The following is a 26,824-nucleotide window of genomic DNA, read 5'->3' as shown; positions in this document are numbered from 1 at the left end:
TTTATCAGAACGAGCTGAGAGAGAAATAGTACATTGTTAGGATGAAAATTCATTTCTCATAGTACAAACATACCCAAATCCTGTTATCACTTGTTACCTTTCTGTGTTTTGAACACGGCACATCCATATTCTAAGGGTCTTGATATTCCTTTGTTCTTCTCTTTATTATTGTACAAATCATGCAGATTCTTTGCTGATATCTTCCAATTACCCTTGCTTTTTCTGACTGACTTAGCCACACTGCTCAAGTTGGCGAAGGATTTCCATAAATACATTCAATCACACCATATATTATTCCTGCAGAGAGAAACAGAATATGTAGCACCTATTCAGTATATCATTTATACCTTTCTTTCTGGGCATTTTTAGCGGAGGAAAGACATTTATGAACAAAGCTCTAGTGTATTTTGGGGACAGTCGTTGCGCTTGCATAAAGGATTAAAATTTAATGATAAATGAGTGAGGTAGAAATTTGTGGTAATCTCTAGGGGGGAAAGGAATTCTCCTATCTGTTTTATGCATTTCTTTTATCTTGCCTCATGTTCTTTTCTGTAGGATTTGCTTGAGGTCTGAGTTTTCATATGTAAATAGATTTGTCTTGTCTTTAGTGCTTTATATGATTATACAATGGGACTTTTTTTCCCTGTGCCACTTATCACTAGCCAGTCATTCAGAAAGTCCTTTCTGTTTCTGTTGCAAATGGAGAATTGTTCTAGTGTTTCAATATAACTTCTCACAGAGAATAAAACTCTTTTCTATGCCTTTAAATGCAGGTGTGGAGAGACAAAATATGTCAATCAGCATTAGAGAAGCCAAGCATATCTCGCTATTACTGCATACGCTACTTTGTAAGAGTCTGTTTAAAACTGTGCTGACTGTAGAAATTCAGATGACAACTTATTTTACAAATTAAATGGGTGTTTGTACAGATGCATTTATTATTCAATAACAGAGATCTCAATTCACCCATTCTTTCATTGCCTTCTGAATTAAATACTTGAGTTTGCAGGCAGCGATCATATTTTTGTTTAAACTTAACTGTGTGTAAGCCAATGTGTTAGTCCCGATGAGAAGTCTGTAGTAGATTTGAAGAGGTACAGACTGCCTTATTTAAAGTCCTTTACACTTTGCAGTTCTACAGCTAAGGAATCTGATGGATTTTAATGTACCTGGCTCAGCAAGGCTGTTGCAGGGGGCAGCAGAGTTTTTGAAGCATGCAACCAGGAGAATAAAAATAGAGGATGCTGCATAGCTAAGAGATCAAGCCACCATCTTCACAATAAGTAAGTCCAGGTTTAAAAGCTGAAGAACAACAGGACATCAAACTGTTGCTGCACATAGCAAAATCCAGCAGGTCTCTTAATTTAGGAAAGACAGCTGAACTTTGGCTCCTCTGAGGCAGGATCTCCGGCTGCCAGCCAAAACATCTGTCCAGAGTGCCAGTCCAGCCTCATGGCTGGATGAAGGACCAGATGATCTCTGAGTTCACTTTTAGCCCTATCTGATTCTGTGAAAACAGATCTCTTCCCTCCCTGACAGTGGCAGAGCCAGCTGCCAGCTCAGGACAAAGAGCCAAGTGCTCAGGAACAGCTGTTGCGAGGAGTTTAGAGGAGCCAGCACTTTTCTGTATAATGGCATGAAATTGCAGATGGCTATCTTCCACGCAGCCTTTAGAAAGAGGAAGGATCTGTGCATGAGAACTTCCTGTTTTGCTGTCCTCTATCAGGACATAATGTAGAGGATTAAAAAACCTCTCTGAACTTCCTATCAAAGAGCTCCTGCAGCTGAATTAGATTAGCATCACCATGACGGCATTTTTTTAAAATGAAAACAGATGAGTAACAGTGAGAAGGCAGAACTGATCTATATACATTTTTCATGCTGCTTTATCAGGGACTTTTTTCTTAATGATACAATCTGTTATTGTTGCATAGTCAAACTGTTGTGAGGATAAGGTGCCTTCCTCCCAGGTGGCATTTTCTTTCCATGAAGAACCTTCACATGGTGCAGCTGAGATCATATCTGCAAGGTGGCATAGATAGAAGTTACACAATTTAATACTAAGGCAGAAAATGCACAGGCTGTAAGAAGATGATCGATGGACCTTCCCTTTCTCTCTTTGTGTATACGTGCGCACATATGATTTAGATAAATTCCACAGTTCAATTGAGTAGGAAAGTTTTTTTTGGAAAAAAAAAAAAAAAAAAAAAAAAAAAAAAAAAAAAAAAACCTTAAAATGGAAGCAGTATAAAACAAAATTTGAACAGAATTGAGTTTTCATTAAAACTAGTCTCTTCATGTGCTTATGTAAGGAAATGTATATGTAAGGAACCATTGCATTCATTCCTAGCAAAAATCATTTGTTTTTCCCTAGCAAAGATTTTGACTTATCTGTCTGCCCTTTCTGAACAAATACTTCAATGATCAGCACTGTCTTACTGTCATATTGCTCTCTCCCAGGACAGAATGAGTAAGAGATGGGTTATGGTTTCCTAGCTGTGCAACTCGCCTGTCTCTTCCACACTGCAAAGAAGAATTGTCCTCAGAGAAACAGAGATCTTTGATGCTGAAAAAGATGATAAGGAGTGTACTCAAATTGATATATTTACTTTTGCTCTCAATCCTGCAAAGTCCAAACCATTTTTCCTGATTCTGGTATGTGGCACTTCATTATGCAGTGTGTGCTCTCTTCTTCCTAGTTATTATTACATTATTGTTGGCTTTTGATTTCTGTTGATCAAAAGAATGCTGTACTTGTACAGAGAGAAAGAGATGCTATCTCTGCTGTAGCCAAGACATGATACACCTGTGGCTTTGAAGGTAAGAACCAAACCCTTGCACTGAAAGTGAAGTGAGAGACCAAAGAAGGGATCAAAGTTTGGGAGTGATGCAGGAATGACAGCATTAGATGGGCTACAGGCATGTGGGGCAGGAAATCACTGTAAAGGTAATAACCATGGCTGCTTACAAGCAGGGAATTAGCAGTCCTAAGAAGAAAATGCAAGGTGAGTACAAGTGCTTCTGTGTTGACATTTTGCTTTCTTGTATAAATTTGTGCAATGTTAATGGAGTCATTTACTGAAAAGATATTAGTAATTACGAATATGTTTTTCAAAAAAACATTTTTATGAAAGACATACCTGTGCTTTCTACCTCAAAGTCTCATACTGTCAAATAAAACAGGATACCTAAATTCTCCTTTCAGATAGCTGAAAGTAAGATCAGTTAAGGTGCCAGCTCCCACCCCTCCAATTTTCTTAACTAATTTCAGTTTTATTTTGGCACACGTAGCAGCTGTAATAACTTAAAATTCACGATAAGGGATTCATGATTTGCTGTATATACCCCTAAAAGTCTACAGATATTTATGTTATAGAACTGTAGGCCAGCAAAGGTCAGAATTAAAACTTCCCTTGACATAACAAAGAAGAATTCTTTAAACACATCAACTTTGATATTCACATTCTCTGCCCCCTGGCATCTCTGTTTCCATGTCTGACATACATGGTGTTGACTGCAGCTGAGAGGACTTAATGCTTTTCATCTTTTTAAGCAGACATCAACAAATTAATCCTCTCCCAAATCCTGTGGTGGTGGAGGTACAGTCATTTCATGGAGATACGTACATGACTTGCTCAAGGTCACAGCAGCACTGTCTCATATCCAGAATGAGGATACAGACCCCTACTGTTGTGCTCAGATAGCTGTGCCATGCACTTCTGTGCATATTATGGACAATTCTTTTGCCTAAAAATGTATTCAGAATTACAGTTGCAGATTATAAAAAAATTATGGGAGGCATCTGGATTTATTTCTCCAGCAGCCAGCATATATACAAACTATACAAGTTCACACTCATATTATGTGAAGGAATTTAAACCACAGTTTTTCCAAGGAAAAAAAAAAAAGTATCTCTAATCCTATTGAGGAGCAAATAAAACATAATTGGCAGTATTTCCTAGGCACTTTCCAGGCCTGCCATTTATTTATACAGTGCTCAAAAGAGCTTTGCAAATTTAGGACCACAGATCATATTTAGGAAAAAGATTTTACAAAGCTCCTCAAATTCAGATCTTCTTTCTAGTAAGTAATATAGTAAGCATTATTGGAAAGGCTAAGAAGGTCAGCATTTTAAAAGAGCCAGAAGAGAATTCAGGAATCTTGTCATATACTCCTTCCTGCAAAGTCTAACTGCAGCAACTTGGGTTTCAAATTAATCCAGTGTCAAAATTCCTATTGATTTTTAGCAGTGAAGGCATGCATTCACTATGCCTTTTACCACATGGATTTTCTCTAAAATCAGTGAGACTACTCAAAATAATCTTAGTTTGCATGACTGTTTGTCTTAAACAGGATGATGCCACACTAAAATAATTTGCATTTCATAGCTTTCCTGGTGGAATAGAGAATGGACTTTTATACAAGTTATGAAACAATTATTTTGTGGGCTGATTTTGATCACTAAGCTCATTTTAACACGTCTCCAAACTGAAAATGAGTAATACTTTCAGAAGCTTGAATTAGTGATTTTCAAAAAAATAAGATGAAAAGTGTGTTGATGCTCCTTCCAGTTTTTAGAAACAATAGTGCTTCACTCTTCAACTCCAGATGGCACTGTGGTGCTTAACATTCTCCACTTGGGTGAGAGCTGACGGACTGCAAAAGCGCACAAGTTCCTGAAAAACAAAAGCTTTCTTGTTTTAAGAGAAATCAGCTGCTAATAGTTTTCCAGTGCAGATGTGATATTATACTTTCAACTTTGTGAAGACTGGCTTAACAAATGGCAGCTTGTATGCCAGAAACAGGACTTGTTGTGTAAGAAAAGACTTACTTGTCTATACTTGAATGAGGTCACGAGGGTAGTAGTAGCCTTTTCCTCACCAGCAAAACCTAGAACAACGTGCACTATTGCAGAATCAAGGGAGAATCCCTGCTGAGGCATACCCCTTCCTGTTCACAGCATGTAATTCTGTTTATCTCTGTATAATTGGTAATTCTGTTTGTAGGAGTGTGTTTTCAAGGATGGGGTGCAAACCACCGAGATAATAAGGTTACCAGCAACTTTTCTGAAGGAAAACCATAGACTTCACTGTTTTGAAAACATCATTGGCCACTTCATGTTATCAGTTAGACTATTACAAAAATATCTACAAACAACATTTTTCCTTCCTGTTCACCCTTAGAAAATTTGAGTATGATGTTCATGCATTACTTAAGTCATACACTCATACTGTTTTATAACACATTCGTAATGGCTTAATTTTTTTCCTACACGTTAACTTTTATTGGGACTATTCCCCTATCCCCTTAGTTTTTATAATCTTCTCAACTCTTAATTTGGTGGAAGTCTGCCCAACTGCTACCATCTTTTAAGTCTTCCTTCTTAGGTTATATGCCATTTCTTCACTGTTGTACCGAATAATTTCTAAATACTTGTTATTTGACCTATGGACCCAGTAAAGTTCACATTGCATAGTCACTAAACCTTTGCTCAATCCAAGTCTGAGTAACATCACGGATTGTTCTGTGCATTTAATCCAACAGAATTCTGACCTTTCCTCCACTTATCTCCTTCCTCTATAGGCTCCAGAATCCCATTAGATTCTAAGCAAAACTCACTACTATTTACAGGGCTTCATTTGCTGACTTTTTTTTTTTTTAGCCCAAATAATCCTTTGTACATAAGTCAATGAAACAATATGAGGATATGTAGAAAGGGCAGGCTATTTTTAATATATCTTCTAACAAAGAAGACTATTTTATTACAAAAATTTTTTGAAAGAGGATATAAAAAAAAAAGAATAAATATGAGAGACATGACTATTTTAAACAGACAAGCCTTTGAAATAATCTAGGTTCTCCCTGAAGCACCATACAGAATCCTTTCCCAAAGGCATCAATGTGCACCCCACACACATATGCAGAGGAAGTTCTCAAGTCCCCCCTGGACTGACAGAGTATTAGTGCATTTGTCATTCCAGTTCTGGTAAATTAGGAGTCATAAAACCACGTAATGCTGAACGCCCAGATCATGATGATGCCTCTTGAAGAATGAAAATGTGTACAACACCTACATTTGTTCCACAGCTGCGTAGTTTTAATTTTCTTCTCCTTCCTCCTAGTTGCCTAAGAATAGTGGTGGCTCCTGATAACATTACAGAGCACAACGCTGAGATGTTATCACTATATGTGATACAACATTACGCACTTCCTTTGGAATGTATTCATGTCCATTCTAGGTCTTCTAAATAAAACTCAAACTGTCCCAAAGATTATTATTTTTTTTTAATTCTAAGTAAACTTCAAGAAAACTGTTTTTCCCCAAAATTTACATACATTGTATTTACATTTTTGCTGTTGAATAGGTAATATGTATGTTACATGTCACACAAAATCTTTCCTTTCTATTACCTGCAATTAAATGTGCTCCACTCAGCCTTTTGACTGAAATCAGTGCCAGAGCAGATGAGACATTCCTTAGAAACAAAAAAATCTTCTGTGTATACCCATGATGCATAAGATTAATAATAATAAAAAACATAACAGGAACACAAACAAAAACATTGCTTTTACATCATTAGAAAAAAATAAATTGTGGGTGGGTGGGGAGGAGAAAGCAATTCCTGAAGAGGGACATACAGAACGGTAAGAAACTTTATCAGTTGCAATGCTGAGGTACTTCTAAGATGAACAGAGAGCTGACTAAATGCCAGATGACAGCTACAGTAACAGTGGGAATTAGCTCAGCACACACACCAGCATCTTCCTAGTGCCTATTCGTCTGTCACCCTCTCTGCTGCAGCAGAACTGCATTCCCTCTTACACTATTGGCAGAAGGAGAAAGAAGAAAATGAAAGCAGGCCAAACCAGCACCCCTCAAGGTTTTCTAAAAGATCTACTGCTCTTTCCCTTTGCATCATCTCAACCTGCAGCATCTGTTGCAATGATGTGTGTTGGTATTGTAGGAGGACAACAAACACTAATCTATGCACCTTATGCAACATACTCTTCTTAAAAAAAAAACTTTTGGAGGAGGAGTATCGCCCCAAAAGTAATTATGTAAAGCAAAGCATGTTCTAGATACCATGTTGACAATGCTGCTGCTCAACCAATGAACAACTGCACACCCACAATCAGTTGTCTGGTCATTAATTGACACCAGTAGCAAGGTGGAGCCCTCATACTCCTTCAGAACTATGTGCTTGCTGGAGTACTTGAAGTGTTGACTTGTCTTGTGTTCTTAAAAGAGGCTGTGTTTTTTGTTGTTGTTGTTGTTTGTTTGTTTGTGTGCTTTCTCTGGCCTCACTGTCACATGCTCAGAAAGATAACAAATCTAACAAGTCATATGTGAGTGGTGTCAACCTCTGACCTATTAAAAAAGAATTAGCAATCATTTGCTTTTCTAACAGAGTAACTTAACATGGCTTGTGTTGTTGCAAGGGTTCTAAGAAGTCTGATGTCTTCTGTGCTCATAATCTAGATTTACTCTAAACCTGTTCATAATTAACTTGAAGATGTTGCAAAATGTTAATTTTGTTAATGCATTTTCCAAAACAGAGATAGGAGACTGCATGTGGGAAAAATGAAGTAGGGAAGTAGTATCTGAGTCAGTACAGCCTTCTAGAACTGAAGCAGGAAAATTAAACACTGGATGAAACATGATGGAAACTGATCTGCAGAAGAGTAAGGTTAGTGTCCTAAATGCTGCCTCGAGAAAACCAATTCTGCCAGTTCTCTTGTGGGTCATCTAGCATTCTCCTTGCCTGTTGGGGAAAAAGGATGCAGAACTTCTATAAACGTTTCTTTATTAATACAGTCCAAATCTTGTTTCTTTTCCAACAAATAATACTCCATAAAAGAACATTGCTGAGCAGCCTCATACTTCACTTTTGATGAGATCACATAAAATTCAAAGCCATTTAAAACTATACGTCCTAGAGATTATTCTAGAACTAAATATTTTATTATTTTGGATTGTTATATAAGCACTCAGGAGAATGCAACTTAATTTATCCACTGCAGTTTCAATCTGTAATAGCTGCCTTTTCTCTAAAAATCTGTTTGTATGTGTTCACTTCTCTCTGAAAATCTGGTTTAGTGGAAATGTCAATTTTGCCTTTTATATTTTTCCACTAACTTTTTTCCTTCCGTTTAAGGGAAGGATTCATCCCCATCTTTCTGACAAAATGCAGTGATGGTTAGCAGTGCTGATTTTTTTCAGTGTACCTTTTTTTTTTTATTACAGCCATACAGCCAGAATTGTAAGGCTATTAGGATAGCGACATATTCATATTTTTAATGCAAAAAACTAAGGCTGAAGTTTTATGGCTCATCAAATTAAACAGGACACCTTCTGAAGTTTCTCTTTCGAACTCATCCTAAAACCATCCACTCACACCACTAATGAAAATTTTTGTTATCCATCATCTTCTTTATCACTATAAAAATAGTGTCTTCGGAGCCTGCTGGCAGAGATCATTCTCAGAAAATGATCACCACGTTGTATTTCCTTAGGTCTGCGCTGACATTTCAAACATCCCATCCAATTTTCTGGACCAAGCAAACCACACCATTTTCCAGAATTAATCCAAAGACGATGGCCAACCAAGAGAGCATTCGGTTCAAGTTCAATGTAACTGCAAAAGAAAACAAAACAAATGTATTGATTTCCAGCTAAGAAGTCCACAGAAACCATGTGAGAATTCATATTAATTTGTACGTGTAAGAAATCACACCAGTGTGTTAAAATCTGAATTCCAAAGCCATGCATAAAATTAACATGAAATTTTCATCTTCCAGACATACAAAGAATTCTATTTAATGTTTCAATGATCCACGCTAAGGTGTCTCAAACCGTAACTGATGTATACAATGTAACATATACAAAGAGATGGTGGATAAAAAAAAAAAAAAAGAAAAAGAACCTCTTATCTAAGTTTTTTTTTAAAATTCACTTGATATGAAAGTTTAAATATTACTGTTTTAGGCTGAAGCTATGTCAGTGATGTCTGATACTGATACAACAACAACAAAAGTGACTTAAAAAAACTTTAAAAGTGACAAAAGTGACTAACAGCTGCATTCTCACACAAGTTCTACACAAATCATGTAGTAACAAAGCAAAAACGTACCTCTAATTGCCTGAGAGTTTGATGTCAAGACAAATACTTTTATAAACACAAGGCACAAAGGCGTATAGTCATGTTCCCAAATAACAGCTGGAATTAGCAAAAGTTTTCCATAGCCAGACAACAGCAGTGCTTTGAGAAGTAAAATGAAGTCAGACTTGGTTTTTAGCATCTCAGGTTTCATCCACCACAAGGCAATAAAGATGCCAACCAGAAATGAAGTTTGTTCTAAGAGGATATAAGAGGAGATGGAAAGAGAGAATGAAGCACCAAAATCAAGTCTTTTTTTGAAACATTTTAATGAAATGCTTTGTGTCAAATGAAACTGAGACACTGCTATTTAAAAGACATATGTAAACATGAACATGTCCTCCAGCTCCTGCATTCATTTTAATAGTCATATGTGACTATTACTTACCTAAGCTAATTCTGTATCATTACATTCAAAATAACTATCACAGATTTCTGTATGTAGCATGGTCATACTTGTAATTTTTGACACCATACAGCACAGGCAGTTTAATACATTAAAACTCTACTTTTCAACAAAAGGAGCTTTTTTTTTTTTTTTTTTTTTTTTTTTTTTCCCCAAGCTGTCTGTTCATCTGTAAAATAAGATCATCAATACTTTTTATTTTTGAAAAGGTCACCAGCAATGAACCCTTTCCATGCAGCACCAGGAGAAACACTGAAGTGAAAATATCATTGAGCTATTAGACTTTTCTTGACACCTTCTCTCTGTGTAACACTGGAACTCATGCAGATGTCAAAACAACTCTCACAACAACTGGCTGAGCTCTATACTAGTTTTCAAACTATGAGAACGGTTCAGACCACAATTTTGAATATTGCTACTTTTCAGTGATTTGATATGCACCAGCTAACAAAAAAGGGAGGGGGCCGGACTGCTCGAAGTGATTATGGGACCCCTCTGTTGTGGGGTTGTTGAGGGTCGAAGAACAGCGAGTGCCAATCGCTACCACAACTGTGCACCGGCGGCAATATCGCACTAACCGAGACTCCCTGATTCCCATCCATAAGCTAATTCGTCAATTGGAGAGCCAAGGAGTGATCAGCAAGACTCATTCACCTTTCAATAGTCCCATATGGCCAGTGCGAAAGTCTAATGGCGAGTGGAGGCTAACGGTGGACTATCGTGGCCTGAACGAAGTGACGCCACCACTGAGTGCTGCAGTGCCGGACATGCTGGAACTTCAGTACGAACTTGAATCGAAGGCAGCCAAGTGGTACGCCACAATTGATATCGCTAATGCATTTTTCTCCATCCCTCTAGCAGCAGAGTGCAGGCCACAATTTGCCTTCACTTGGAGGGGAGTCCAATATACTTGGAATCGGCTGCCCCAGGGGTGGAAACACAGCCCTACCATTTGCCATGGGCTGATCCAGTCTGCACTGGAGCAGGGGGAAGCTCCTGAACACCTGCAGTACATCGATGACATTATTGTGTGGGGTGACACAGCAGAGGAAGTTTTCGAGAAAGGGAAGAAAATAGTCCAAATCCTTCTGAAAGCCGGTTTTGCCATAAAACAAAATAAAGTCAAAGGACCTGCACGAGAGATCCAGTTTTTAGGAATAAAATGGCAAGACGGACGTCGTCAAATCCCAATGGATGTGATCAACAAAATAACAGCTATGTCTCCACCAACTAACAAAAAAGAAACACAGACTTTCCTAGGTGTTGTGGGGTTTTGGAGAATGCACATCCCAAATTACAGTCTGATTGTAAACCCGCTCTACCAAGTAACCCGTAAGAAGAATGAGTTTGAATGGGGCCCTGAACAACGACAAGCCTTTGAACAAATCAAGCAGGAAATAGTCCATGCAGTAGCCCTTGGGCCAGTTCGAACAGGACCAGATGTAAAGAATGTGCTCTACACTGCAGCCGGGGAGAATGGCCCCACCTGGAGCCTCTGGCAGAAAGAACCTGGGGAAACTCGAGGTCGGCCCCTGGGGTTTTGGAGCCGGGGATACAGAGGGTCTGAGGCCCGCTATACTCCAACTGAAAAGGAGATACTGGCAGCATATGAAGGAGTTCGATCTGCTTCGGAGGTGGTCGGTACTGAAGCGCAGCTCCTCCTAGCACCCCGATTACCGGTACTAGGCTGGATGTTCAAGGGAAGGGTCTCTTCTACGCATCATGCAACTGATGCTACATGGAGCAAGTGGGTTGCACTGATTACTCAGCGGGCTCGAATAGGAAACCCCAGTCGCCCAGGAATATTGGAAGTGATTATGGACTGGCCAGAAGGCAAATACTTTGGGATATCATCAGAGGAGGAGGTGGGTCGTGCTGAAGAAGCCCCACGTTGGGCGCCAAAAAGACTGTCGTGGTTTAACCCGGCTGGCAGCTAAACACCACGCAGCCGTTCGCTCACCCTCCCCCCTCCCTCTCTGGGACGGGGGAGAGAAATGGAAAGTGAAGCCCATGAGTTGAGATAAATACAGTTTAATAAGACAGGAAAATAATAATAACAAAATAATAATAACAATAATAATAATAATGATACAATGGTGATAATAGGAAAGTAATAATAATATGTACAAACAAGTGATGCACAATGCAATTGCTCACCACCTGCTGACCGATGCCCAGCCTAACCTCGAGCAGTCCGGCCCCCTCCCCCCGGCTAGCCACCCCTATATATTGTTTAGCCTGACGTCAGATGGTATGGAATACCCCTTTGGCTAGTTTGGGTCACCTGTCCTGGGTCTGTCCCCTCCCAGCTCTTACTGCACCCCCAGCCTGCCTGTTGGCAGGACAGAGCAAAAGGCTGGGATGTCCTTGGCTTGGTATAAGCACTGCTCTGCAACAATTAAAACATCGGGGTGTTATCAGCACTCTCCTCATCCTAAGCCAAAACACAGCATTCCACCAGCTACTAGGAAGAAAATTAATTCTGTTCTAACTGAAACCAGGACAATAATGCTGATAATATTGGTCTAAATTGTAATCAATGTTGAGATATGAATTTCATAGAATCATAATCATAGAATAGCTTGGGTTGGAAGGGACCTAAAAGATCAACTAGTTCTAACCCTCCTGCTAGTAAATTAGAGAACATGTGCATAATCATTTAACCATGCTGGGTCGGACATGACATCTATTCTAATATGTTGTGTTTTTTTTTTTCAATACAGGCTTGCTGAAAGACTCATAAAATTATTGAATGCTTAGAATGTACACTTGATAGTTAAATGAAATAATTATTGATCTTACCTAAAGAAGCAATACCAAACATCCTATAAAAATCCCATTCCTTGGCATATCTGATTAAGTCATCAGGATCTGTATTTTGGCTTGAATCCTGCAGTTGGAGCCACCTGAGATAAGCTTCACAGAGCAAACAAAATACGCAGAGCTTACCATGAATCTGGTAAATGAAAGAACAATAAAATCATTACTGTTAAATCAGCATAAATTAAATCAGTGTTAAATTAGTATTTGATATACATTTCTATATCTCTAAACAAACAAGCTCTGTAGTTATTTTCTATTTGCTTAGTAATATAAGCAAATTACTTCTGTTGAGCCACTAGTTTAGCACATCATCTTTTTAACATCAATTAATCTGATAGGCAAATTAGAGGGTGTAGAAAACTGTGTTAACAGTTCTGCACAGAAGAAAATACATAAGTAGTTTTTAAAGCCTGCTTTTTATTTTTATATTTTTTAAATTGTTAAAACTCTTTCAGTTAGAAATATAAAAACAAAAATTGTGCTGTAGCTAGTAGAGCTATACTGTCAAAAACTTCAGTGTAACGGCATCTACTCCATTCAATGAACTGGTTTAAGCACCCTTGTTTTTATTTTTCCCTGTGGCAATCTGTATCTCCATTAGAAGAAACTGGTAGTGTAGTTAGACCAAAAATATTTTTTACTTCAGACAAGGGTGAGGAATCAACAATAAAAGGAGCAATATAACCAAACTAAACTTAAAGTATCCTCTGAAGTGATGCAAAAATTACGTCATGAGTGTCCATACTTCACATATTTCAACATTAAACATGGTCTATAAGCCAATGGGGGAGAGGGTGAACTTTGATTTTACATAGATTTAACAAACAATGCAACTTCTGTGAATGAATACTTTGTTTTTTTTTTTTTTCTTTTTTAATATGTAGGATGATAGCTGTTTTTACTGGTATTGTAGAGAAAGTAACTTTCTCAGTAACAGCTAGAGTTTGAGACTTCATATGTTCCATTCGTAATATTAGACCCTTTATTTGTTTGAGAACCGAACTGGTTCAGCTTGCTCATAGCTGTGAAAGGGAACAGTTCCTGATTTTTACAGCTATTCCAACCGATTTAACAAACCTAAATACTGTCTTTAACATAAAAAAGTCAGAAAGTGGGGGCATGGCAACTTACATTTATCTTTGTATTGAAAAGAATGTGTCTGTATGCTTGTGCTTTACACAAAATTGCATTAATCAAGATGATAACAGGATCATACTCAATGTATTTGTCCACAGGTTTCTGGCAGGATTTCTGAAAATCATAAAATAACAAGAATTAGGAAAAAAAAAAAAAAGAAAAAAGTTTATGAAATGTTCCTCTGAGCTTAGCACAACTGCAGAAATACAAAGTAGCTAGTCAATTCTTGTTAGTCTTTCCTTAGTGTAATCTTAATTTTCAAAAGGTTTTTAATTCATCCACAAAAATTGTACTTTCCCCCTTTGACACTACGGTTAATACAAAGATTTCCTTTGTAAGCCAGAAAGATACACCATTTCTTTTTGTAGGCTTCAGATTAACACAGATCATTAAATTATGAAGGATGTACTTAGTTACCATTTCCTTCTTTTTAAAGAGACGCTTGATCCTCCTGACAAGAGGCTCTTTTAACAGTTAACAGAATGGCTATGAACAGTCCTACAAGAGCCTCAACCAGGAGACCTGAGGGGGAAATAACTTGTAGGAGCAAGCAGAGGAGCAGCAGCACCTCAAGTACTGTGATCAGCTTTCGGCTCCTCACTACAAGGACATGGAGGCCCAGGAACATGTCCAGAAAAGGGCTACAAAGCTGGTGATGGGCCTGGGACACAAGTCCTGTGAGGAGCGGCTGAGGGAACTGGGGGTGTTTAGCCTCTACCAGCTCCGCCTGCAACAGCTTGGGCTGCCACGTCGGAGGAAGAAGGCGCAAAACAAGCACAGAAAAAGAACAGCCCCCGTGCGTCCCCTCCGCAAATTCATCTAGAGTGTGCATCCCGTGTACCGGTGACAGGAAAGGCAGCGCAGCGAGTGAGTGCTGCTCAAAACACTTTACATTTGGAGGCTCTGCATAGGGACCTGGAAAGTTTGGATCAATGGCAAAGGCCAAGGGGATGAGGTTCAACATGGCTAAGGGCCGGGTCCTCTGCTTTGGCCACAACAACCCCATGCAGCGCTACAGGCTTGGGACAGAGTGACTCGAAAGCTGAGCAGAGGACAAGGATCCAGGGGTGCTGGTAGATACTCATCTGAACATGTGCCGGCAGTGAGCCCAGGTAGCCAGAAAGACATCCAGCATGCCTGGCTTGTATCAGGAATGGTGTAGCCAGCAGGACCAGGGAGGTGATCGTCCCCCTGTGCTCTGCTCTGGTGAGACCGCACCTCAAGTGCTCTGTTCAGCTTTGGGCCCCTCACTACAAGAAGGGCCATCAAGGCCCTGGAGCGTGTCCAGAGAAGGGGTACGGAGCTGGTGAAGGGCCTGGAGCACAAGTCCTGTGAGGAGCGGCTGAGGGAACTGGGGGTGTTTAGTCTGGAGAAGAAGAGGCTCAGGGCAGACCTCATTGCTCTCTGCAACTGCCTGAAAGGAAGGTGTGAGGAGCTGGGGGCCGGCCTCTTCTCACAGATAACTAGTGACAGGACTAGAGGGAATGGCCTCAGGTTGTGCCAGGGGAGGTTCAGGTTGGAAGTGAGGAAACATTTCTGCTCAGAAAGAGCAGTCAGGCACTGGGATGGGACGGGTTGCCCAGGGAGGTGGTGGCATCACAAACCCTCTGGGGGGTTTTAAGGAAAGGTTGGATGTGGTGCTTAGGGACATGATTTAGTGGGCAACAGTGGTAGTAGGGGGTGGTTGGAGCAGATCATCTTGGAGACATTTTCCAACTTTAATGATTCTACAATTTTATTCAACCAACAGCCATTTTGGGGCTTTCTTCTTGATAGGGGCTTCCACTCTGCCCCCAAGAGGGTTTTGAGGAGAACCGTGCCACGGCTGCCCCGCTCGGATGTGGCTCGGCCCACGGCTCCCTCTCACTGAGAAATCCAGGGCACAGTCCCAAACACAGGGGGCTCAGGCCCACCGCCCTGCTGGTCAGACAGACCCCCTCTGCAGACTGCAGTGGCAGCAGCAGGCTTCGAAGCCCAGCTGCCCGCATCCTCCCCAGCCTCACCATGGCCTTTGTTGCCTGCCCGTCTCCAGGTGACAGGCCCTGTGACCTCAGACAGGGCTGGGTATAAAAGCAGGCTGCGGCTGGGCACCGCTGCTAGTGCTGTTGGTCACTGCCGCTAGTGCTGCTGGTGATTGCCACTGGTGCTGTTGGTCACTGCCTCTAGTGCTGTTGGTCACTGCTACTAGTGCTGGTAGTCACTGCCGCTAGTGCTGTTGGTCTCTGCTGCTAGCGCTGGTGGTCACTGCTGGAGCTCTGCTCAGCGTGACAGCCATCCCTGCGTTGCTTTGTGTTCATCAGGAGAGAGCAGCATGAAGTTCATCCTGGCTCTCCTCCTGGTCACGGCTCTGGCCGTGGCTGTGTTCCAGGCATGTGGCCTTGGCCTCTGCGGCCACCACTGCTGGGAAAGGGTCAGGGTCAGCCGGAGCCTAGGCGCCAAGCACCAGGTCTCCAACTGGCCCTGCAGCCTCGGCCTTTCCAGCTGCCCCAGCTGGATCCGGCTCAGGCTGAACTCCGTGGACCCTTCAGAGGGCCCAAAGCTACGTCCCGTCGGCACCGAGCGCCAGCCCTCCGACCTGCCCTACCCCCTGCTCCACTTCTGGGAACACCTTGCCCTGGGCGGGAGGCTCTGGCTGCTGTGCACTCGCTGGGACACCATCTGCTTCCTTGGCGTGGGGCTGCTTGCCCACAGCCTCTGGAGAAGAGTAAAGAGACGCCTCAGACAGGTGAGTGCTGGAGACGCCGCGTGCAGGAAAGGGCCAGCTGTGGCGAGCCCCCACGGCTGCCCGGAGCAGTCCTACGAGGCTGAAAGCTCCAGAGGAAGCCGAGCCCAGCAGGACAATTCGCCACCTCGTGAGCCCTCGTCCCTGCCCTTCACTGTGCCGCTTCTCTTGTTGCTTCCAGGGCACGGGCCGGCGGGCCTCAGCTTCCTTTTGGACAGACCGCCGGGGAAAGGACGCTCTGGATGATGGCGCCTTGCTCTGCCGGATGGAGGCCAACGCTGCCATCATGGTGAGGTGCCTGAAGCGCCTCTACCAGCTCCGCCTGCAACAGCTTGGGCTGCCACGTCGGAGGAAGAAGGCGCAAAACAAGCACGGGAGAAGAACAGCCCCCATGCGTCCCCTCCGCAAATTCATCTAGAGCGTGCGTCCCGTGTACCGGTGACAGGAAAGGCAGCGCGGCGAGTGAGTGCTGCTGGCCATGGGTTTGGGGAGGCTGATGCTCCAGGAGAAGGGGGGAGAGGAGCTCGGGACCCGTGGCTGGGGGTTGCCCCATAGGAGGAGCCCATGACCCAGGGAAAGGGGCGCGTGGCCCGGCCACCACCCACGGCCCTGTAAGATGGCAGTGGCCAGGGAATGCCCATGACCTGCTGGGGCAGCCCTTGGGCTTAGGACCTTCAGGCCCGTGAGAGGGTAGGCATCGCACTGGGAAAAGGGGCAGGTGGAAGGAAGTGCCTGGCTAATAATTGTGGCACAGCATTTTCAGCCACCTGACAGTCAATTCTCTTCAGATTGACAGCGAGCCGGTGAGGCAGGACACACCTCAGCCCTCCGAAGGCTCTCGCTGCGCTGAAGGCATCTCCCCTGACAACTGGATGCCAACATCGCCCTGAACACCTCCTCCCTGCGTGGGCACCACCGACAATGCCAGCTGTCCCCTGCTGGGCTGCCCACGCCCAGCCAGAACAACAGCCAGCGGGGACTCGCCATTCATCTCATGAGGACCTCTGAAGAGAAGTCTCCTTTTCCATCCTCCCTGAGGTGCCGCTGGCATCCCAAAGGACGTGGCTCTGCTTTGTTGCTCCACAGAGGACAGCAGGAGCACGCGTGTGCAGCAGAGCTGGCTGGGAGACTCAGGAAAATTTCTGTTGGTAGCAGACCACTTCTCCCAGCTCAATAAAGATCATCCCTACACAACCTGTGTCCGTCCTTTTGGTACCAAGGGGCTTGGGGCAGCAGCCACATGGGAGGCAGTGGGGCAAGTGAGGGCTGCTGGGTGTGGGGTGTAGAGAATACACCTGCAGAGGAACGAGGGAGCTGGGCCGGGAGAGAAGAGCTGCGAGGTGCCGCCCAGGCGCCCATGCCCCAGGAGGAGAGACCACATCCTGGCATGGTGCCCGTGTCCCACTGAGGTTTCCTGGGGGTGCCCATGGCCCTGGGAGGTGGCAGTGGCTGGTGAGTGCCCAGGACCCCGAGAGTCATGGCCCTGGGGACTAATTCCAGACTAACTCCACTCCTACTTCACAACACTGTACATTTGGAGGCTCTGCATAGGGACCTGGAAAGTATGGATCAATGGCAGAGGCCAAAGGGATGAGGTTCAACATGGCTAAGGGCCGGGTCCTCTGCTTTGGCCACAACAACCCCATGCAGCGCTACGGGCTTGGGACAGAGTGACTCGAAAGCTGAGCAGAGGACAAGGATCCAGGGGTGCTGGTAGATACTCATCTGAACATGAGCCGGCAGTGAGCCCAGGTAGCCAGAAAGACATCCAGCATGCCTGGCTTGTATCAGGAATGGTGTAGCCAGCAGGACCAGGGAGGTGATCGTCCCCCTGTGCTCTGCTCTGGTGAGGCCACACCTCAAGTGCTCTGTTCAGCTCTGGGCCCCTCGCTATAAGAAGGCCATCAAGGCCCTGGAGCGTGTCCAGAGAAGGGCTACGAAGCTGGTGAAGGGCCTGGAGCACAAGTCCTGTGAGGAGCGGCTGAGGGAACTGGGGGTGTTTAGTCTGGAGAAGAAGAGGCTCAGGGCAGACCTCATTGCTCTCTGCAACTGCCTGAAAGGAAGGTGTGAGGAGCTGGGGGCCGGCCTCTTCTCACAGATAACTAGTGACAGGACTAGAGGGAATGGCCTCAGGTTGTGCCAGGGGAGGTTCAGGTTGGAAGTGAGGAAACATTTCTGCTCAGAAAGAGCAGTCAGGCACTGGGATGGGACGGGTTGCCCAGGGAGGTGGTGGCGTCATTGTCCCTGGGGGTGTTCAAGGAAGGGTTGGAGGTGGTGCTTGGGGACATGGTTTAGTGGGTGACATTGGTGGTAGGGAGATGGTTGGACCAGATGATCTTGAAGGGATTTTCCAACCCTAATAATTCTATGGTCACAGCCACCACCACAGCTCAAACAAGGGCACTTGCAGAAGGCAGTGCACCTGTGGGCCGGCTTTCTCCTGCCACCGATCCTCCAGCCTCTCCTGAGCTAATCCCACTCCCCTAGGCCTAAATATCGGCTGCCATCCTCAGAGTACCAAAGTCACAGAAACGGTCCCTATTTCCATTTTAATCAGCGCACAGCTATGCATTGCCAACACAGAAATCTGCACAGCAGCTTTCTGAAATGCTGCCACAGTCAGAAAAATCAACATTAGACAACGTGAACCTACAGACAAACTCTCAGCAAAGAGCAAAAGGTTTCTGCCATTTTAGAGTATTCCCTGTGTCCAAAGCTAATTCTGATAAATATAAAGGCAAAGATATTATTGGAGAATTTGAGCAGGTAAAAATTCACTAGCAAATTGACTCAGAAGACCGATTTCCATATCAAGAAAAGCATCTGAACAAATGTTTCGTAAATCAAATAGACTGTCTGAGGAACATTGCTACCACTAATCAATGCTTCTTGGTCCAGCTCAAGAAAAACAACAACAAACTTATTTGGATCAGAAAAGAAAATACTATGTATAACAACAGTGCAGAACTCAAATATTAAAGTTAATTTAAAAATTAACTTAATTATCCAACCGTTGGAAGGGTCTAACGTTAAAGTCAGAGTGATGGAAGAAAGGATGTAATTACCAGAAGACCACAGTTACAGCATTTAATAAAGAGAAAAATCTACCACAGAAGAAATTTTAATTATAATTAAAGGCAATGCCTTGCTTCATTTCCTTCTACAGGAAAATCATGAACACATTCATTTAGGCAGCTATTTACTTATGTCAAATCTCTGGGCTGATGTAGCACAGGTAAACTCCAATTTTTTTGTAAGTTTATTCACACAAGCACTGGACAAGCACAAACAAAAGATTTTTCTTCAACACAGCATGTGTTGTAAAGGTTAAGGATGAAGGATATCCTCCATGCCCACAAATTCATAATGCTCTCCACTCTTCCTAGAACTGAACGTTTTTACACCAGGGCCCAAAACCTTTCTGAGAGGAGTAAAGAACCGTTTTTGCAAATGAAGGGGTCCTGGCCAAACACCCATCAAAACCCCTACGGCTAAAATCTACTGAGAAGTTTTCACTGATGGCTGAGAAGCATTTTAGATTATTAAAATATATCAGACCAACCCTCCAGGCAAAACAAACCATCTGGAAATTCTACCACAAACATACAGGGTGACTGCCACAAGTAGAGCATTAGCCTTGAGTATGGGGCTTCTCCTCCAGAGCTTCTGGCTGCCACAACCAAACAAATCTTCTGCAGCTGTAAGGATGATGCTTAATTCAGTATTTCAGCATACCACCACCAAACATTTAAGAATCCTATTTCCCTTGCGTTATTTTAATGGCAAAAAGAAAATCTGACATATCACAAAACCCAGCATCTTTCAAGGACATTTCATACGAAGACAGGAACCTACATTAATGTCTGCCTGTCTTTGTGAGTTAGACCAGAATCCTATTCTTAATGTACTCAATTTCTATTTGCATATTAACCATATAAAGGAAAAATCCTTTTTGCTTATCCAGCCATTGACCTAGCCAAAGTGAGTTTTTGGGAGATTCAGGGACTTGTGAGATCTTCGAAGCGTCGCACTGAAGACTTGTATGTGTGCTGACACAGACTTACCAGACAAAATGAAGACATTTCTTATATCATGAGGACGTTACAGAGTAAGTAAAACCTCCAAAATCAAATTTTCTCTGTGCCTGGCTTTGCTTTTTTTTCTTTTTTCCTACCCCTTTTCCCACTGTAATACTAAAACATCTGCCACTAACCTTAAACACCTAGCAAGGAAACTCGTGACTAGAGCCTGACTTCAGCAAAATCAATGCAAGCAAAGGTTAATGCAGTTCAAGTGCATGTATGTTTATCTTGACAGCTTTAGCTAGGTAAAATGATGTAACTTTATGAACATCGATAATCCCTAGCTCTTCTGCAGCAGATCAGCAGGAGCAGCTCAGCTATGCAGAACTGGTGGCAGGCCTCCTTCTAAGATTTCAGCCAGGCTGCTCAGAGTGAGCTAAAATACTGGTGCTCATGTCTAATTTCCGCTGTACAGCTGTAGACAACAGCCCATTCAGCATCTCTGGTGAAGTATATCTTTAACAAAATGGAGCTTTTTCGGCTTTCTTTGGTCTTTCTCAAATAAATGAGTAATTTATCACAACCAGATCTAAACCTACTGAAAGGAGTATCTGGATTTCGGCATGTTTTCAAAACAGTTTCTAATTTCTTCCTTAAACATGCAATTCACGTCATAAACAGGACATAACTGGTATGTTTTCTTGAAAAAATAGATGACTTGGATTACAAGCTATTTTCAGGTTATGCTGCAGAAGAGACAGGTCAAATGTGCCACCGTTAATTTCACTTACAGATTTTCTTCTAAATTGCTACATTTCAGTTTATAGGAACGCTTGATACTAACACACTCAAGTCCAATAAATACTTCTATCCTCTAAAAAATGCTATTTTGAATGTATTTCAGTATTCCAATGAATTAAAATGAATATTAATTTATGAATTATTGACAGTATTTTAGTAGGTTTGTCTGTTACTTCAAAAAACAAATTTCTACTCTATGATAACTAGGCACATTTTTAAATCAAAGTATTTTATTTTAAAAAAGACATCTTTAAGATGTAAGCCTCTTCAAACACCAGTACAACCACGTTCTTCAGTTAAGCTTACAAGATGCTTTCTGATCAAAACAATCAGAAAAAAGATCAGAAAAGCAATATATATTTTAACAGCAAGTTTTATTAAATAAGAATAAAGTACTAAAATGCTAATCATTACTGCATTTTTACCAGCCTTTTATAAAATTCTGTTCAAAAGGTGTACCTATTCTTTATTCATCAGAGATACTCAGCTGTGAACACAGTCCACAGATTTATGCAAAATAAACGATGGCATATAAATATTTGGGGAAGTACCTACTGTCACCGAAGGGCTATGTTCCTGAAGTATATGAACATACATTTTTAGAGTGCTCTCTCCAACATTAAAATATACTGGATTTTTAAGTAAAAGCATTTGAGAATGGGGCTGGAGAAGGAAAAAGCATTCTTCTTGAAGAGAGTCTAGAGCGTACTACAGAAAATAAATACATGTATTGAATAACCAGGCTCCATCCTAAATTAAAAACAACATGAATACTACACCACAGCAGGAATATATTTGCAAATCTGTGGATAATAGGAACACCAGTGCAACAGTTTCATTTTAGTATTGCTTTTTCTAGTGTTTAGAGTTTGGCAAAATGAAGCTACAATTTTTTGCTGGTCTACCCGTAGAGCACATCTTACCATTTCCATGGGTTCAACATGAACACAGGTTCAGTTACATAGGTTCAGAGGGCAAAATAACATGCAGCCATTATTTTGAGATATTACCCTTAACCCCAGCAGCACCCTTAAACAATAAAACGTAATCAGCCGTGCTGCTTTCAGGAGTGGGTTCTTTATGAGGGATGCAGCTGTATTAATATGCCAAAAAATAAAACAGTTCAGTTTGAAATGCACTCCATTTCACAAAATTAAAATTAAATATATTTTTATAATATTTTTCCTAAATGAAACACATTGCAGCAGTGAATTGCTCTGCAGATTGAGTTATGTAAATACGGTACTTTATTTTCCAGGATGATCTTTTTACTCTCGGGAGATCCTTCACCTTACCACATAAATGCTTTGCATTCAGAGCATTTATAGTCTCTCTGCTTTGCTGCAATAAAAGAGCTTTTCAATTATTTTTTAATTGCAGAAAAGCTAAATGAAGTGTGCCCTGCTCAGGCAATTTGGCTTTCTTATTACAAAACACAAGGGGGATCCTGGCTGAACGCTATGCATTGCAATGGATAATTTATTTTCCTTTGTTAGGGTCTGAAGCTATTAACAATTTTGAAACTCTTTTTAAACAAAAAAGTGGTTTAAAATCAAATACAAAAAAAAAAAAAAGAGCTTTTCCTTCTGCTTTTGAATCAATCAAGTTCACTAATTCCCTTTTATATTCTTTCCACTTCAACTGCAGAATTTATCTGAGGTTAGCCCAATTGTTTTTTTTTTTTTTTTTTTTTCCTATAGCATTAATACTATAATGGCTACGTTATCAGAACAGTACTTTTGTTACTGCTGTTAACAGCTGGTTCAGAATATTATTAACTGAATATTCTGCTATGTTACTTACACATCATTTCAGTGTTAAGGATTTGAGTGTTAAAAATCATTTCTATAACGGAACACCTACACTTACTTTGACCATCACTTCCGGGTAAAAATTTGGAAAATGTCAGCAAGCTTACAGTGAAGGACTCACACCGGACTGATGAGTGACAGACACAGCAGCCACCAAACCTTACCTTCACTGGAGGCAATTCTCACACATCCACCCCGTCTGCCTCACTAATTATCACACTGAATCAAAAAAACACACTGAACAGGTTCTTGCTGAGGAGGTGAATTTCCTCAAAAAAAATACTATCCATTTATAAATACCGCTAAGTCCTTTTTAAGGAGCAACAGCCCACCTATTCTTTGTAATGACATTTCCACAGCAAAATCCGTGCAAGATGAGAAAAAGGTTCATTCACTAAATGCAAATCTCAAGAATGAATGCACAGTCTCAGAGGTCTGGGGTTGGCTTCTGCTGAAACTAATACCAATTAAACAAATTAGATTTAAGAAAAAAAAAAGTTAGAATTTGAAAAATTTGTAGCAGTTGGCCACCCCACAGGACTTTTAACAAAAGACATGACTCCTCCATCCCAAATTTCATGGCACTAAGTGGAATTTTATGTTTGATAAAGGAAAAATGTTTCCTTAAGTTTTTCAGTAGCCTTTGCAAACTTATTTCCAGAGTACGTATTAACACCTGTGAGGTCTGCTTGTCTGCATCAGAATTACACCATGGAGCTCTAAGAAACTTATTTTTTGTAAGAGCAATAGAAACTATTACTGGAACTAAGCTGAAGCAGTGCCATATTAGATCAAATTTCCTAAACTGCACTCTATTATTGTGGCCTGGAAACAGATGAGCCATAGTGGAAGCTTTTAGTATTTGCCTCTGGAAAAAAAAATCCATTCTTCTCTCGAGCATTAAGAATGGAATACAGAATTGTGGTATTTTGTGTGGATATACAAATTCAAATCTTCCACCTGAATATTAGTCCCAGATCATGTTAAACACACCTTAAAAATAAATGTAGGGCTAGATGGAAGATCATGTTTGGAGAACTCAACTTCTTCAACCTCAAGATGATGTTCCAAATGGTGCTGCATGACAGGACCATTCTGACAATGGCAAAGACCTTCTAGGTGCTGATTTATTAGCTCATCAAGGAGCACTTTAAAATAGGATTGGAGCAAGTTCATAGGGTCAATATAGAATAGTGATAGCTGTGACAATGTTCTACATGCTCCTAATTTTCTGGAGATAAAAACTAAGTAGATGAGCCTATTACACTTTATATTATTTTAATATGAAACAGATAGTTTGTATTTTCCTTTACGTGTCACTATTTCAAGGACTACTTGAAAATGGGAATGAGATACAAGTATCCCACTGCTGTTTAACAAAAAAAAATATTTGGATAATGTCCATTGTTTTCACTTTGAGTATGATTATACAGTCTTTTCCAGGTAGGTATTCTTCATTTTTTGGTTCTTTATGCCATAAAGGACTAGCAGTCTAACTCCATGCTCTGATTTCACAAAGGATGTTCCCAGGTCAAGTGAATACGCCTTCTGGTCTCACCTTAGTCCTCCAAAATTTCTGAAATACATTCAGATTTTCATGACAGTTCCCACTGTAATTTAGGGTCTACATTCCAAGCTATATAAATGTCTGATCTAAATGATATTTCATTCTGGTAAGCAGGATCTTTGCATTTTTTGAAGTGCAGAAAATTCTACTGATTACAATTTTCAGGGTAATGACAAACTCACTCTAACACTGCTCTTGAATTTCGTGAAGGGTATCAAGTGACATTCCGTGCTTGGATAGTTCTTGTCAACAGCACGATGCTGAATGTTACTGCGGTGACAAGAACGTTCTTCCAGATTAAAGGGCAGAAATGAAACAAGAATTGCCCTGTTATTTTTATAATTGCCATGAGTTCTTGATAGCTGAAGATGACAACAGTGCTTTCCTGCAATACATACATAAAGCTGAATTTAGATCAGCTCACTTCAAGGAGCCTTTTGATCTTAACAATTTTCTAACATTCTGATCTCCACTCGATAAACTGTGAGGCGACGTGCTTCTTACCGCCTGTTCCTCACATGGCCTGCTCCTCCTCTCAGCCCATCCTGGGTGGCCAGAAATGGAGACAAAGGATTAGAGATTATGTGATAACACCAAGTAAGGGCCACTAGGACTAAAACAAATCAAACCATGACAACCCACAACATAGGTGCAGGAAAATGATTGACAGGAATAAGAGAAGAATGCTACACATCTGGACCTGTATGGAGAAAGGTAGACTCAATTCCAATTCATTAGGACAGTGTGGTTCGTTTATTCTTTCTTTTACACTGTTATTTGCTCTTTCAAACAGTTCTGCATTCGTGATGAACACAGCAACTGCGACTTTTGACTGACCTTAATGGGATGCCAGAGCTCCAAGAGAACAGGGTTCTCTGTCATCAAATGGTTAAATGCTAAGAGGAGCGAGTGCCATCTACTGGATCCCGGTTTCCCTTAGAGATTTTCACAGCCAAATAAAAACTGTAATTGATAACACGGGTTCACAAGATGTACTAAGTCTCATGGGATATGGCTGCAGGCATAAACATTACACTTGTCCCTTCGCATCCAACTTGTCCTTGATTCCAAAGACGAGTTTGAAGCTCCAAAGTAAACTGAAGGATTGATATATAATATTAATGCTAAGAAGTGACTAAAAATCTGTCTTTCCCTGCAAGCCTACAGCCAGCAGAAGCCAATTTCTATTACCTAGTTTGTCTTCCACCTCAGAAAAACTGTTGCTCTCTCCAGTTTTTGATCAATCTGTAGAGGTTTTTGTGTATGTTTTTAGCTATTTTATGTTCTACAGTAACAACCCATTTTAACATTTTGATCTTTTACTATCTATCCAAATACAAATCAGCCACAGATCTCTACAAAATGTGTGCTTCCAATCTCTATTTCTGATTTAAGAAACGCTTGAATGACCCCAGATTTTACAGGTGTACAGGAATTTCAGCACAAACCTGGCCACAGCCTCACAGTTAGCCAACTCACCCAACTTCTTGCAGTGTTCTCCGAGTGCCAAGGGCTGCGTAAGCAGGTGAGATGAACACAAACGAGGCCTGAACAGCACACAACTAATTTAAGCTTTACTAGAGGGTATTATGTGATGTGTAAACGTGCCAGGTTCCCAGAGTTTATAAGGAGAAGTATAGCATATTGTGAAAAATGCGGATAATTGGCTTAGTGAAGATGTATATTAATAAATCCCTCCGTGGCAGATCTTCCTCCCCATGTTAAAATATAGGGTGCTGGGTCGCTCAGCTTTTCCACGTTACCAAAAAAGAAAAAAAAGGAAAAAAAAAAGAAAAAAAAATGAAGAACATAAAAAAAAAAAAAAGAAAAACAAAAAAGAAGAAAAAAAAAGAAAAAAGGAAGAAAAAAAAAAAAGAAAAAAAAAGGGAAAAAAAAAAAAAGAAGAAAAAGAAAAAAAAAAAAAAAGAAAAAATCACCCCAAAACCCAAACCACCTCAGAACTACCCCCTGGAGGAGAACCTACCCAACTGTCACCAAACCTTGACAGGAGTAACTCGGAACGATCCGAAGGCCCCGGTTAAAGCACCAAGAGCTTGTTTATTACTTCCCCGTGCGATCTCCAGGGGAAGGCAGGGCCGTGCAGCCGGGACGAGGCGGCTGAGCCCCCCCCGCACCCCGGTACTCACGCAGAGGGCGATGCGGAGCACCCCGCGCTGGTAGTCCCGGTACAGCTCCTCCGCGCCGCCGCTGCACTCCACGCAGCGGTACGCGCCCGGCTCCGCCATGGCGCCCGCAGCGCCTCCCTTCCGCCTTCGGAGGCGGTGCTGGGACCGGCCCGCCTCGCGGGGCGTGCCGGGAGTTGTAGTTCGCCGCTCCTCTCCCCGGGGAGACCAGCGTGGGGGCCGGACTCCGTATC

The 26,824-nt window shown here is 41.8% G+C and overlaps 2 protein-coding genes across 3 annotated transcripts; one reads left to right on the top strand and one right to left on the bottom strand.

Moving 5' to 3' along the window:
• Nucleotides 1–4,386: 4,386 nt before the first annotated feature.
• ARV1 (ARV1 homolog, fatty acid homeostasis modulator) lies at nt 4,387–26,723 on the bottom strand. The gene is made up of 5 exons (XM_082757948.1): nt 26,595–26,723; nt 13,519–13,638; nt 12,367–12,520; nt 9,132–9,356; nt 4,387–8,636 (listed from the first exon to the last, which is right to left on the bottom strand). The coding sequence occupies exons 1-5, from the start codon at nt 26,691–26,693 to the stop codon at nt 8,530–8,532; spliced, it is 705 nt and encodes a 234-aa protein (XP_082614074.1). The 5' UTR covers nt 26,694–26,723; the 3' UTR covers nt 4,387–8,529.
• On the top strand, nt 13,656–17,406 carry LOC309876996 (uncharacterized protein). 2 transcript variants are annotated; one of them, XM_082757950.1, is made up of 3 exons: nt 13,656–16,249; nt 16,428–16,708; nt 17,035–17,406. In XM_082757950.1, exons 1-2 carry the CDS (start codon nt 15,836–15,838, stop codon nt 16,662–16,664), a joined length of 651 nt encoding a protein of 216 aa, XP_082614076.1. In that variant the 5' UTR covers nt 13,656–15,835; the 3' UTR covers nt 16,665–16,708; nt 17,035–17,406. The 2 variants fall into 2 exon arrangements, with proteins under 2 accessions (XP_082614076.1, XP_082614075.1); XM_082757949.1 differs by having other exon boundaries at nt 16,428–17,406.
• Nucleotides 26,724–26,824: the final 101 nt, after the last annotated feature.

This window comes from Aythya marila (genome assembly GCF_965140915.1).
Source record: "Aythya marila genome assembly, chromosome: 3".
Lineage (NCBI taxonomy): Eukaryota > Metazoa > Chordata > Aves > Anseriformes > Anatidae > Aythya > Aythya marila.
Note: the sequence above shows the minus strand (reverse complement) of the source record. Positions and strands in the feature narration are given on the sequence as shown.